This window comes from Lethenteron reissneri, chromosome 21, assembly GCF_015708825.2.
Source record: "Lethenteron reissneri isolate LAM-NWPU_2019-01 chromosome 21, ASM1570882v1, whole genome shotgun sequence".
Classification (NCBI taxonomy): domain Eukaryota; kingdom Metazoa; phylum Chordata; class Hyperoartia; order Petromyzontiformes; family Petromyzontidae; genus Lethenteron; species Lethenteron reissneri.
The window spans coordinates 4,006,846-4,022,387 of NC_083799.1; the positions used below are offsets into that span (position 1 = coordinate 4,006,846).

Here is a 15,542-nt window from a genome sequence, read left to right on the forward strand (position 1 = left end):
TCCCAGGGCTGCGTGTTAAACTCACTACTTTATGTTCATCTACCTGTATGCCTGTGTGATTAGACAGAAAACGGTAAGGTTCGGATTTGTGGAGATTATTTCATGCCAAACGTCCCGAAGCTATGGCAGAACGGGTTCACTATTCACCCAACGTGTCCTTCCAAAGCTCAAATCCACTGCCCTTTGCCTCTCCCATCCCTCACCCACTCAGCTACCCCCCGGACCCACTCCCCATCCCCTCGACCCCCATCTTTCTTCACAATGCACCTATCCCACTCTTTGCACCTTGCCCCCCCCCCCCCCCGCTGAGACACATATATTTTATGTACATCCGTGTTGCATCACATAAAAGGTAGACATTCTAGGCTATCGCACTTTTTATCGTTTGGACATCACCATCAAGGTAAGTGGGTATAACTTATTATTACAATTTAGGATAACATCTAAATGTAAACTAATATTATATTTTTGATGTACGGTACTGGTTGGCTACGTATGGTGTGAATAAGTTCAGCATACATACATCTGTGAAATCGTTATTATGTTTAAAGAAGAATATATAGATAGAATGGCTCCAGGCCATGGGAATGAGGAATTTATATCACTGCTTCAACACCAATAGATTAACGTCGCTCCATCGCTTGCCAGAGCTGGTAGATACGTTGCCTCTGACATTTAGTATTATCGTCATCATCATCAACCATAGTCAATCCACTGCTGGATGAAGGCCAAGCCGTCGTCAGCCGATCTCTTGTCATCCCTGGAATGTGTAATCCACGTAGGACCTCTATGGTAGCTGCATTCATTGCTCCATCGCGAATTGCTTAGGAGATAAGTTCTTTAATTGGTGTACAAGTGTCAATTGAAATTCGTTACGCCTTAGTTATCTGTTGAATACAATATATAATCATTCAACACTAAATAAGTCCGTATTGTAATAACTATCCCTGAACGTACAAGTCATCTGCATACATACAGAACCTAAAGTAAATTTAAGTTTTAACGAAATAATACTTTTTGGAAGGTGTGCAGTTAACGTAGTTTTAATCGTTGAAATTGCAACAGACGAATCGTGACGTGTTTAGCTGTACATTTATATTCTGCCACATTGACACTTTTTTATCGAACATTTTATCGAGTCGCTTTTCCAAAAAAAGTTTACGTGACTTATTTCGTTATCACTTCAAATTGTTATTTCGGTGAGCTGCGGTACGAGTGAACCCAGCGTGTAACTTAACGCAACGCGTTTTGAGTGCCTGTTATCGTGTTTGAAGGCGAACGTGACCATTTGTACTCGTTTTTTATTATTATCATTCCACGCTCATATGCATTAACCACTATGGGGAAATGTTAATTAACGACTACACATAAAAATACCAATAACACAGACTGCAAAGTATTAAAATCCCTACTCTTTGGTTTTTTCGGTAAAGTCACGTAGATGAAAAAGAAAAGAAAAATAAATTAAATCACGACGTTTCGGAGGCAACACAAGCTTCCGTCTTCAGGTGGCACCGTCACAACAAAATTGCTGTATCAAGTTGTGACGGTGCCACCTGAAGACGGAAGCTTGTGTTACCTCCGAAACGTCGTGATTTAATTTATTTTTATTTTATTTTTCACCTACGTGACTTTACCGAAAAACCAAAGAGTATGGACCCTTGCAGTCACGAAAACTTCAAATCTAATATTAAAATCCCGATGCGTCAGAATGATGATAGTTTAGTTTAATATAGCGTCATTCATGCAAACAGGTCCCCAAAACGCTGGACAAACCACAAAAAATATATATCAACATTAAATGTTGACAAATATAAATGTTTTCATCATTTAAAATGCTAAAGTTACATTCATATCAAATACGAACTCCAAGGAAAACGTCTCAGTAGTAAAACGCAATACAAATTATTATTGAGCACAAATTTCCGCATGTTACATGTACATGCGTAGCAGTCATTTTTTGTAAATCCATTGCTGGATTATGGCCTTCCCACGCCGTGTGGGTAATTGGACCATACTTCCCCATGGTCATCGGTGCATTCAAATACACGGTAAATAACTGAAATACAGTATGGATTCATATACTGTAGCGTCTAAACGTGACTACATCTCAAGACGTTGTTGAAAAACTACAAGAGAGGCAGTTAATTGTAGAGAGAGGCACTCATAGCCAAAGGGGAAAATGAACACTTCCTTTCCAGGCACGACCACAAATATTCACTTGCCTCAAACGCTTACATTTCGTGGGAAGTAAACAATAAAGAAAGCATAAAAGTTACGATGCATTAGCAGTTATTGTTGACTCTCAAACACCTGCTCAACCGGATTCTCTCCAGTCTCAAGTTCTCAACCTCTCGTGTCAAATAAAACCCATTGATCCAATCTCAGTGAGCCGTGAGACACAGAATGAGATCGGCCCTCCACCCTCAGTCTCCAGAAGTAAAATGTCGGCCAGGTGACTCCGAAGTTTATGTGACTCATCCTGGTTGGTGGTTGACTCAGTCCACTCTGTGGGGAAGTCACACAGTTGTTCGGTTGATAATCTCGCCCTTGACATAAAGATGTGGAATTTCTACCATTATTGTATGGACAGCTGGTGTATATTAGCATGTGGATTGCTTTCCAGGTCTCCCTGACCAAAGACACAGGTGCTTAAAAGGCTCACACCTATTTATGAATAATACGATGTATTGTGATACTGCACTAGCAGCGGTGCATAAGCACAATTAACAAACAACGCAGCCAATAATACTGCCTTAAAATAAAAAATAAACCATGTACCATAATTCATTTCGTTGTATTTCTGAATAATGTAAATGAACGCTTTTGTATAGCCTGTCATGATCCTTATCCTCGTTTTACCCCTCCACGTGTAGCATGAAGAAGCTCACGCTCTTGAGCATGCTCGCTGTTGTGGCACTGCTGTCTGTCATCTTCTTCTCCGTGCCGAGTGTGAACAAGCACATTTACCTTGCCAAGATCCCGACAGTGAAGTCCCTGGAATTTACCGAGCAACGGTTGTACGAGCAGTCGTTCCCGATAAACCTCTCGGACCACACTCAGTTGTTCCCTCACGACACGCAAGTCCACTACCACCTCAAGCCGAATGTGCAGCGGTGAGTGCGAGCGATCTATATATAACAAGTGTTGTGTGGGTGGGGTGGCTGCCCGAGGTTCCCTCCCGATAGGGACACCACCCGAATGTGCAGCATCATTCTAGGTAACTGCTGGTGAATACAAACTTTGGTGGAGTGGTGCTGGCTACACTGTTGAGGAGGGGCTTGCAATAATATATTGAGGCAATACACCGTTTAGACGTAACATGTGTGGGTTTGAGAAAAAAGGTTTGTATGGTCAGGGCGGTCATGGTCCCAGTTTAGTGGCGTGATAAACTCCATCTTGGGTTTTATAGTTTCACATAACACGTGTAGATTGGATGACATTAACAATTGGATTGTAGCCTCTACAGAACTTCTTCCACCAGATAATAGAATCCATTCTGATAATTTGTCTGGTGACAGTGGGCCAGCATAGATGACACATGGCTATTTCTCAATTTATTGTAAATGTTAATCAACAAACCACGTGCAAGTCTCGTGGATCTGGAAAACAAGGAAGATGGAGTGTGTTGTACTAGCAAACTGGTACAATGGGTCACCACTGTCCTTTGGTGTACTGGTTATATTGAGACAAGTGAATGTGGGAATCGGTCATCGTGTCCCAGGTGGGTAATGGAATCGTGTTGGTGGTGTGCAGGCTGCTGACCTCTGGTTCGTGCTCCTGTGTGGGCCGGAACGCCCTACAGCTAGAGAAAGGGTTCTCGCCATCCGAAGTGGAGGACGCACGCCAGAGGAGACAGAAGGAAATGCAAGAATTCTTACAGAGGCATGCTACGATGTGACACCTTCCAAAATCGCCTTCTTTGTTCTTCTGCCAAATGGCACGTATTTGTTTCGTACCACTCCATTTTGTCTGGTTTGGGCTTTCTTCTTCATTTCCCTTTTTGAAGGCATAAAATGGCCTTTTTTCTCTTTCTGCCTTCTTGACCTGTATTCCCAACATCCTTCCAGAACTTGATACATTTTTCAAGAATTACAGCAATATTACTTGCCATTCACTGCCATCATAAAAAAAAAACAGCCTGTGGGTTGTCACAGGTAAAGTTGAGTGAATACATCACTGTGTTTGGAATATACTACCTTGACTTACAGCTTTCGTGACTACAGGAATTGATATTCTTGGGTTTTTCGGTAAAGTCACGTCAATAGGTTAAAAGAAAATAACATAAAATAACTAAAAAACTACGACGTTTCGATCGCAACACAAGCGGTCGTCTTCAGGAAAGAAAAAATACCGTCGTAGTTTAGGGTGATTTTTTGTTATTTTCTTTTAACCTATCTACGTGACTTTACCGAAATACCTAAGAATATGTGGTCGTAAAGTTTGTTGCTGGCCACGTTAAATGTTATGCCTTGGGGTCCGTGCTCAGCAACTGTGCAAAAAAGGAAGTACGGTTTTTACCCCACAGGCAGGATCCTGTTCTGAAGAAGATCCTGGTGGCTCGTCCCAACTCGCCGCTCTCTTACCCGACCCAGGGGCTGCAGGCGCCACCAATGCAGACCATCCTCATACCGGGTAAGAGGTATGGAGCACTGGTATCGTTTCATGGAAACCTCCAACCGCTGTACAGGTCTATAATCATATACTTCCATAACAATAGCTATCATCATCAACCATATTCGATCTACTGCTTGGTTAAGGCCTTCCCAAGCTGCCTTAATTATGTAAAGCATATCATTCATCCAAGAGAGCCTCATTGAGTCTCAAGACTCTTTCGGGAGGGCCCTGTTTGGGATTTTTGCCAAATTCCTCTTAAATAATAGTTTTGCTTCGTGTGGGAGGAAATCGGAGTACCTGAATAAAACCTTTTACGCATAAGTACTTTTACACACTAAATCTCACCCTGGGCACAAGAGTGCAGTTTAAGTGAGCACTGTACACCACAGTTGATCAGCCGGCCACATTTTAATAGAGTAAAGTGTGGGTAGACCCAGCTCTACCAAGTTGCCTTCGCTAGCATAGAAGAGGAGGTGAAATTACCCTCTTGAGGAGGTGTTCCCAATGTTATAGTACTCCCACTGTTACATGTATGTTTTTCCCCCAAATGTTACACAATCAGAGAGTATATTTTTCCTGATAGTGACAAGGTCTTTCTTTTAAACCATCACCTTATCTGTTTTAGACAGTTGCACATTTAACTAGGGACTGACAACCGAGATGCCTTGGATATTTTTCCTCTGCAAAGCTCCATCTCATATAGATGTAATGACAGTAGAGTCTACATGCGGTGTGAGTGGACTAGTGGCCACGAGAGGTAATGACAGGGGAGTTAGTTGTGAGTACAAAGGGACTGGTGGCTACAGGTATGATCGAGAAGGGAGCGTGGTCAGGTGACGGAAGAGGACGGTAGAGTCTGCCAGTAGAGCGAGCGTCCAGAGTCAGCGAAAAGGTTCTGAAAGGGGGGCGTGGCCTCGGTTGGTATATAAGGGAGATGCGTGGGAGACTCGGGGCTGTTGCTGTGGGATCTCTGCCTGATGTTAACTTAACGTGTCTTCAATAAAGTGCCATCTCAAGAGAAGTGTGTCAAGTCGTCATTTCATATTTATATACAGTATACATCAAAACGCATTCTACCCCACCCTCTCTTAATGTGGTTGAGGTAAATCATCACCTCTTGTTGGCAATTACATCACCCTATGTTGACTTTTGACGAGCACATTTTTATGATTTGCAATTTCCCTTTTTGGGGTTATCTTCAGGTAAAATAATTTGTAAACAGGTCTTATATTCCAATTATATTTTCTTCCCTGCAACAAGAAATTTATTTTATAATTCACCTTATATTTTAAATTTCATCACACTATCATAGATATTGTCGCTTTCCAAGAGACTCATGCCAGGAACTAAAAGAAAGCTGCAATGTACCGGATCCATGGGGGAGTGAAAGAGAGAACCAAGTTGTGGATGAGTAGCAAATATATTCCAAAAATGTGGAGCAGCAACACGGAGGTTTATCATAACTTTTTTGAAAGGCATAATTAATTTGGATGTTAATTGATATCCTATCCATTTATATAACATTCGTATAGGTCATCTGATAAATGAACAATACTGTTGCCCCATTATTTAATGACATTTCGATTTATCTATTAAACGTATCTGCCTTTTTCGCAAAAAAGTTGGGTTAATGGCAATTCTTCAAACTGAAGTGATGGTTCATCCATAACTATCGTCAATCTATAATTCCACACTGAAATGTGAAAATTTCACTTTGAATTGTACAATTACAAGCACGATGAATGATTTATGACATTTACTTGATTAATTGTCTTTTATCTTCTTTTCCATAGGGTTAAGTTTGTATGCAAATGAAAGAGAAATATACAAGGTCAGTACATGTGTAATGAGCGACTTCCGAGACACGACTTGTAGAGAGCTCCTTGTTGAGTCATTGAGTAACATATACACTGGACTACGTATAGCTAACCCACTCATACAGCCACATCGCCGACGTCTAACTACAGTGCATAGCTGGCTGACTAATACAGCAACGACGACGATGGGGACCGTACAGCGGATCGGCTATACGGCCGGACGACGATGAAGAAATGATGGTGAAGACAGCGACGGCAGCCAGAACCCAAACCCCCACGACAGCCCCGAACCTCCTGTTACCTCCCTCTTATATTCTCCTCGGCGTGGCCAAGCCCCGCCTCTGGCCACGCCCCCTTCTAGACCCTTGGCCCAGTTACGTCCCCCTTATGGTTGGCTGTTATATAGCGCACCCATACCCGTAGTTATCCTTCATGGTCAACAGATGGCACCCTGTCACTACACATGCATCAATATCATACTTTGGGGCTCAATAGTATTGTTTTGTAAATAGCTGATATGTAATTTTTAATTTGTATAAATAATAACCATTACAAACTATCCATGTTGTGTTACTGCATTAATTGATGGTGTAATTACTATTAAAATTATGTTTTTACCAAATAAAGTTTCACTGAATCTCAGGTCTTGTTTTCACGATGGTTATGCTTGTACAAAGACATCTCTGACAATCTGTGGTGGTTTTTCTGTGAACATCAGGTCAATTTCATTTTGTAGACTCTATCCAGCAGTGAATAGTTAATTGCTCAAGATGATGACGAGCTGATGTTTGTCAAATTCTGAGTTAATATTTTGCATGTGGTAGATATCCAGAGTGCATGGATATAAACACACTTAGGTCAGCAACATGTTTATTTTACTGACATTTAATATCCAGTACAGTAAGTAAATTATTAAGTATGCTGATAAAAGAAATGGCATCAGCTCAACGATCCACCTGGCCACATTGATAGGTCTTGCTTTTCCATTGTTTAAAAAAATGTGCAAAGGGAGCTGCATCTGTGCTAGGTGACCACCAAGGTTGTCAACACAATGCTGGGCGCCCCGATGGCGATATGTTAACTACCTCGCCTGGTATACAGGAGGTCCTGGGTTCGATCCAGACTCTGACACCTGTATATTTGGATTTTGAATGTTCTCCCTGTGGTCACGTGGATTTTCTCCGAGTCCTCCGGTAATTCCCTCCACATTGAGAAACATGCGTTAGAGTATTTGGCTGCTATACATTTCCACGTGATAAGCCACTTAATTAAGCTATCATTTGTGGTCAAGTCGCTGCGGAAAAAAAAGCTACATAGCTCAGTGGGCTTTACCTGGTAAAATCAAAATAGTTTAATTTTAGTTTTTAATGGTGTCTGCCCCACCCAGGTGACGCTGTCCGCGAAGCTGGGGGTGCTGGACACGGTGGCGGAGGTGGGAGGGGTGACGGCAGAAGGGCTGGGCGAGTCGCGCCTCTCCCTGAGCAGCCCCCACCTGGAGAACCTCAACCTGCAGCTGCGCACAGTCACGTACACCAACACGGTGTACCAGCCGGGCACCTCCGAGATGGGTACGGCGAGAAGCGACACACGCCCTGCGTGAACGTCCAACCACGGCACTGTGGACCGCGCGTGCCGGCGCGCTCCGCTGACTGGATCGCTGCTCTCCTTCCCGGTCTCTCTGTCCACAGTGCAGCTGGAGAGCGAGAAACACAGAGCTGAGATACCGATCATCGTCGCGCACCAGAGCTTGCCCTGGCTCTACGACCCGGGTCCTGGTGAGATTTGTTGTGAAGGAAACATTACTATGATTGAGCATGAATTACTCAGTATCCTTGTTACAACCAGCATTAAAGCACGTGTTATCATGCTCGTGTATATAACGTTACAAATACGTAATCAGGGCTGGGATTCACGGAACTATTTTTCTGGCCTGGCAGATGGTAAAATCAGCAACCTGGTGACGGTGGTGACTAAGACGTTCTTGCGCTATGATAAGCTGAAGGGGCTCATCGCCAGCATCCGGAGATTCTACCCAGACATCACCATCATTGTGGCGGATGACTCCGAGCACGTCGAGGTGCTCCATGAGCCAGGCGTGGAGCAGTATATCATGCCTTATGGGAAGGTAAGCAAACAATTATAATAATAAATACGCGGTCGCTCTCATTTGTAAACTGGAACATAAATATATGTTTACAGTTCATAAGAATCAACCCCTACTCCAAAGTTCCTGATGTGTGGCATACACAACTCAACCAAGGTATGGATGCTGATGTGGTGTTATTGTAACAAAAACTGGACTTGCAAACCAGAGGCCCCCGGCACCATCTCCTGGCTTAGTAGTTGAAAACTGGACTTAAAAAATATAATTTTATACCTCCACCTCGGTCTACCCAGCAGTATAAATGGGTACACCACAGTCGATCAGCAGGTCACGTGCGGTGGGGTAACGGGTGGGTACTCCCACGTTTTCCAAGTTGGCTGACTATAAAGACCCTCATACGGGGTCTTTGTAGAGCTGCCTCTAGTAGAGGCCCTTCTGCCAGCAGTGGCGTGAGCAGGAAATTGCAGAGCCGCATCTTTTGTTAGCGTAGAATCATACGACCAAAATGCACATGCAAAATTGTCTTTCAATAAGCAAATTATCGTCTCTTAAAGCTTCCACTCTGCGGTCCTATGTGCAGGGCTGGTTTGCTGGCAGGAACCTCGCCATCTCCCAGGTGATGACCAAGTACCTGCTGTGGGTGGATGACGACTTCCTCTTCTCGGAGAATACGAAGCTGGAGCGCATGGTGGAGGTGTTGGAGAGGACTTCCTTAGATGTGGTGCGTCCGCTTCGACTCCCAATGATGTGTGAAGGGTTGCAACGTAAAATGCACATGCTCTTTGTGTTAATAATCGTGGGTTTTTTTTCTGTCTGGAAGGTGGGTGGCGTTGTGGGCAAGAACGCCTTTCAGCACAAGCTCACGGTGGTACCTGGAGGCTCGGACGGAGACTGCTTGTACCGCCATTCGGGCTCTTACCACAAACTGGACGGCTTCCCGGCCTGTACGCTGGTGGACGTGGTGGTGAACTTCTTCCTGGCCCGCACCGAGAACATGCGGAGAGTCAGCTTCGACCCCCAGTTCAGTCGCATCGGTCACACGGGTACGTGGAAAGTGGTGAGCAACTGGCGCTCACGAATGCTCACCGTTCACGTTTTCTGCTTTGGAATATCGACGTTTCATCCACGTGAAATCCACCGAGATATGCTGATCTGGAATCCCATTAAGTCAATGTATGGAATGGTATTGTCCATAATTGATTATACAAACTCGTGTGTCTGTTTACCTATCACCGAACTAAAATTTTATATTATTTTAAACACTACACCTCAAGCTTTGTGACCGAGTGTTCTGCTGGAATCTGTATTTCTCTATGGCGAGGCAATGAGTGAGTTAATAGCTACATCAAGACCCACCCTGAGTAAGAAGCAGGAAGGAGGGGGGACAGGGAACAACACAAGGCTAATTTACGGGTGAATTAATACTGGTAGGAACCTTCTGGTTACACCAGCCCACAGGGGATTATTGTGTCCGTCTGTCCGTCCGTCGTGCATCCAAAAATGGGAGGGGTGGGGCTGGGTGGAGAGGGTAGGGTGGGGAGGGGCTGGGTGGGGAGGGTGGGGAGGAGCTGGGTGGGGAGGGTGGGGAGGGGCTGGGTGGGGAGGGGCTGGTCACCCCGTGGTGCCCTTATAAAACTCAACGTTTAACCTACTCACGCCGGCTTGTGCCCGCCATCACAGTCGTCCATATTTGTGGAATACACCACGCCACCGTTGACCCTGGCCATTGACCGAGCAACCCAACGTTCCTACCAGCTCCCCCCGCAAGAATGTGTTTCATTGCCTCATTCATCAAGCACTGCTGAAATCAGTGGGTAACATAAAATAAAGCAATCGGTTTGCTTTGTTTAACACGTAGGCTTTTGCGACCAATATAATCCATAATAGAGGTTTTTGGGTTAAATCACGTAAATATATGTGTCGTTAAAACCCACCACCACCCAACACAGCCAACTAGTATGGGTTGTTATCTAAGCAGAACATGCCAATTCGTCACTAGTACAGCACACCGGTGTGTTGGAGAACCAAGCCACAACATTTACAATCTGAGTACGACGTTTCGCCAGTAATTACAACGAGCTCCATCAGGCGACAGCCAGATTTGTGGAGAAGTCTTACTGTTTCGTGCCTTATCTAGAAGCTAATCATCAAATAATACATTATTTAAATGCATGCCTACAAAGGGCAGCGTACTTCAATAGGGATTACCGTTGGTGGGCTATAATTAATAAACACAATAGACAGGAAGGACAAGTTCAAAGGGCTTGCATAATGCACATGTGTAGAGGTGATACGCGCTGGGATTAGGGATCGTATGCCAGTGCGTGATGATTGGCTGTGTAGGTGGTGACGCGCGCTGACGGTGGAGGATCAGGGGTCAGCGCGGGGTCGTGGGTTACGGGGTACCGATTGGCTGGGGGCCGGTGACGCGCTGAGAGGGAGTGATCAGAGGGCAGCGCAGTGTGATTGGGGGAGTAATGTTAACACGCGCTGGGGAAAGCGGATCGTAGAGAGAGTGCGTCGTGATTGGCTCATTAAGGAACGACGCTCACGTCGACGTCCGCATCAGCTCCGTCTCTGGTGAGCAGGGGCTATAAAAGGGGATGCACACAGGCGTAAGGGCAGTGTGTAACCAGCGAAGAATGAAGACGGGGATGAAGACCTAGAGCCCTGCGGTACCTAGCCCCGCTGTCCTAAAGGGACCGGGACTCTGTGTAACCCAGAGGCGAGTGTAGTGTGGGTAGCCATAGGTCTACACGAGCCGAATGCAGTGTGTGTAGCCAGGGCATAGGGTCTGCACGAGTCGAGTGTATTGTGTAGCCAGAGGCATAGGGCTTACACGAGTCGAGTATATTGTGTGTAGCCAGAGGCATAGGGTCTACACGAGTCGAGTATATCGGGTGTAGCCAGAGGCCTAGAGTTTACACGAGATTAGTGGAGTGTGTCGTCGGAAGAAGGAAGACCACACGTTGTATTGTGATACGTAAAGATTTAATAAATGTGTGTTACCCGTCAAGAAGTTCCTGCCGTCAATTCCCATACTTCACATGCATAATGTACGTTGCCTCAGTAATCTCCCCCCCCACATTGTGCAAGAGCGTAGAAGCGTTGTCAACACATCTACGCCTCTATAAATAGGAACAAAACAGTAAAACTTCTCCACAAATCTGGCTGTCGCCTGATGAAGCTCGTTGTAATTACTGGCGAAACGTCGTACTGTAAATGTTGTGGCTTGGCTCTCCAACACACCGGTGTGCTGTACTAGTGACGAATTGGCATGTTCTGCTTAGGTAACAACCTTTACTAGTTGGCTGTGTTGGGTGGTGGCGGGTTTTAAAGACATTTAACCCAAAAACCTCTATTATGAATCGGTTTGCTTGTTAACCAGTAATTTACCAGGAAGTGGACATGTGACTGGGAGCATCTGAGCACTATAACCGATTGCATAGACCAGGAGTCCCGAACCCCCGGGCCGCGGACCAGTGCCGGTCCGTGGCCTGTTAGGAACCGGGCCGCACAGCAGCAGGAGGTGAGCGGTGAGTCCGCGCGTGGCCCGCCCATTATTTTATTCACCACTTCCGTCCGCGTCTCTTTCCCGCACTGCACACGTCTCAGTCACAGTTTTGAAAATCCCACAAGCTAACCCTAGCCAAAATGACTAAAAAACAAACGTCGCTGGAGACGTTTGTCTTCCACGAAACCGGTCCCTGGTGCCAAAAAGTTTGGGGACCGCTGGCATAGACCATAATAATATAATTGTTTGTGTTCGATATAGCGGCTTTAACGCCGACGCATCTCAAGAGTGCTCTACACGTGAAAAGATACTTACATCAGTCACTGTGGGCACAAGCGGACCTAGCACCTGGACTGCACACGGTCTGCAAGTAGGGGGCGATTATTGTGTTAGTGTAATTGTACTCAGTATTTTGCAGGTAATTTTCCTACTTTGAAAACATTTGGAACATAACGCCAGCAAATATTGGCATACTGAATATTAGCCTACTCAACTCAATTCTAATGACTTCAGTGGACCTGTACCATCCAATGTGAAGCAGACGGTGCATATTTTATGGTTGATACACCCACAGTACTTTTTTTAGAACTGCTTTTGTGGTTAGCTCGTCGTCCTACCCACGCACCTCTGATTAGCACGGTTGGCTATGTACGGTGCAAAAGAAGTTCAACATGTATACGTACATAAGGTGAGCGCTCAACTCCAACCGTGGTCCCCTTCGACACTATCGCTGGGCCATGTCACCACTCTTATCACCGAAACACTTGCGTGTTGTCTTCCCTGGGTTTGCTGAACAGAATTTTTTATCGATGGTCTGGGAAAGCTCAGAGTGGGGACGTGCAGCGACATCTCCATCGACCACGCGCCCAAGACGGGAAACGCAGCCAAGTACAACCACTTTCGCCACGCCAAGGAAGCTCACGGCCGCACGATCCGTGCTCTGTTCTTCAAGAATCACCTTAAGTGCTACTTAATGTAGTGCCTTCTAATGATGGCCACAAGGAATGGTGGAACCTGCAATGGGACTGGAGGCCTGGCTCATAAGTTAATACGTTTACTACATATGAATACTAAGCTATGCAATGCAAAGTGCAACAACACTATCTAATATCTTTGTTAAACCTTCATAAAATGGATATCCATGATGCACACGGAACACTACATTTCTTAAAGACTTGAAAGGTGCCACACAACTTACCAACAGTTTACATTAGCAAAATTACAAGAGTAAACAAATATTTGTTATTGATGATTTTGTAATATAAATAATTCAACTTTCTAATTAAGTAGTTAATATTGCCCTTGATTAAATTTCAATGCTGCTCTCAATTGTAAACAAAAATCTTGATATTCCTTATTACAGCATCCAATTATGTAATATTGAGTTGTTTTACTTATCATGTTAATGTATTCTTTCATGTATTTATTAGTTTAATGGAGAATGTTCAATTGTGTAATGTTTATAATGCATGATTATAGTTGGTAACTCCTCTTTTGGCCCTCAGGTCGGTTTATTTTTAATTAGTGGAGAGTGCATCGTGTCCCTGATACTTGTATTCAGTATACTGTATATGTGCACATACACAATGGATATACACACACCCATATACACGAATATACACACATATACAGTATAATTTATATTATCTTGCTTTTTATATTCTATAGTTATGGACATATTGCAGGCATACAACAATTGCCAATTCTAATAACCGCATTTGTTTCAAGATTGGTTGAATAAATTCGTTATTGAATATTGTCCATTAAGTCAGTATGTTGGATAACCGTGAGCAATGTACCAACGTACATTAACTCTGCTATGTGTTCACTGGTTTTACTATGTTGTTATTTGGCATGATGTCCGACGTTTCGCTCCACGTGCTGGAGGCTTCTTCAGGAGCATTGAAGGTTCCAGCACATGGAGCGAAACGTCGGGCATGCCAAACGATAGATGGTAGAAACAGAACACACATCTAAGAGCTTCACAGCACAGACGTGAACACGTACACTGCAGAATTGCACGCACGCATTGGCTTAGAGATGATGGCCAGAATGGAATGGGCAGTAATTGAGATTCTCAGGTTTTTGTAGAAGCGCACCACTGCAGTGACGTTTCACTGGCACAAGTTCCATTCCGTTTGCATAGCTATTTCTCATTAAAGATGTAATAATGCATGCAGGAATTAAGATAACTTTATACAAGTAGGAACAATAGGTTCCATACTGCCCACCAGGGATTATGTGTCTGTCTGTCGTGCACGAATGCGCTGTCCAACCAAGTTCCTACCTGCCCACTCCGAAGGAACGTGTTTTGGTAACGGCTATTCATGGTACAGTCTTGCAATTGCCTTTTCACACCAATGCTGGCAGAAGCACCTCCACGACAGCAAACTCTCGAGGATATTTTGTCTCCTATTCCTCTTAGACCAAATTTGTAGGAAGAAGTGAGCGTATGCACACTTTAAGCCACTGCATGTGGCGTGTCCATCAACTAACGCTCAGAACGGGGGTGGGAGCGGGTACGACACAGTAAATGTTAAATGAACGTGGAATAAATTTTGCCTAAGAATTTAGACAATTCAGGGCTATGGGTTTGTTGAGTGCCGTTTATTCATTTAAATCTTTAAGAAAAAATGTGAGTGTCACGCGAACCACCAAGGGCTGTCGTGCCACCTGTCCGCAATAAACACTGCCTTATCGTTGTTCTGTTGGTGCACGTACCACAAAAGCCCACGCCTCTGTAAAAGCTCTTATTACACCTATGCAACCAGAATCCGGTGGGGTGGTGCCAGCAGTGAGAGGGGTTGCATGATATCAAGTTCACTTCCTGATCATGGGTCAATTCGGCCCTTCGTCAGTAGGGATGATACAATAAGCTCCACTTTGAAGAACTGGTGGTTGATCATATTTCTCTTGAGCGCAACTTTACAGCCTTCTTTATCAAGCAATTCTTTAATCATTTTACATATTTCTATTGGTTACTAAAGTCACGTACAATAAGTTGGCTCAACAATTGAATACTGTATATTTGTTAAAGGCACATGACTGTCAAAATATAGTATTTATACATCGGGAAATTACAGAATGTGGACCAAGCTCAAAGATCAAATAGGTAAGTGCAGGTTAGAGTACTTTTAAAACAATGAACTTTGTAATAAAAAACAATACCATTGTCACTAAAAAAAGAACAATTATATCAGTATATATCACCTGCTATTACATTTGAATGAAAAGCACGGACACTGACCAAAAGTTGGAGCAAAAACTGAAAGGCGTGCAAAGAAGCATGGATTGGCGCATGTTGGGAATTTTTATTTTTAACCATGCGAGAACTCAGGAGAGTAGGATAGTCTCCATTGTAAGAGTGACCTGGGCAACAAAGTAACGAAAAGGGATCAATATACAGGAATGAAAATAATACAAAATTGGAGAAGATCAACCATGGTACAGAATAACGTAAAATACTGCACATATGTTAATATAAAATTTA

At 44.1% G+C, this 15,542-nt stretch overlaps 1 protein-coding gene across 1 annotated transcript; it reads left to right on the plus strand.

Annotated features, from left to right (window-relative positions):
- Positions 1-365: 365 nt before the first annotated feature.
- Positions 366-13,832, plus strand: LOC133344966 (beta-1,4 N-acetylgalactosaminyltransferase 1-like). The gene is made up of 11 exons (XM_061555297.1): positions 366-403; positions 2,877-3,116; positions 3,757-3,885; positions 4,529-4,635; positions 6,411-6,448; positions 7,822-8,002; positions 8,123-8,209; positions 8,372-8,559; positions 9,119-9,259; positions 9,359-9,581; positions 12,850-13,832. Exons 2-11 carry the CDS (start codon positions 2,878-2,880, stop codon positions 13,029-13,031), a joined length of 1,515 nt encoding a protein of 504 aa, XP_061411281.1. The 5' UTR covers positions 366-403; position 2,877; the 3' UTR covers positions 13,032-13,832.
- The last annotated feature ends 1,710 nt before the right edge of the window (positions 13,833-15,542 follow it).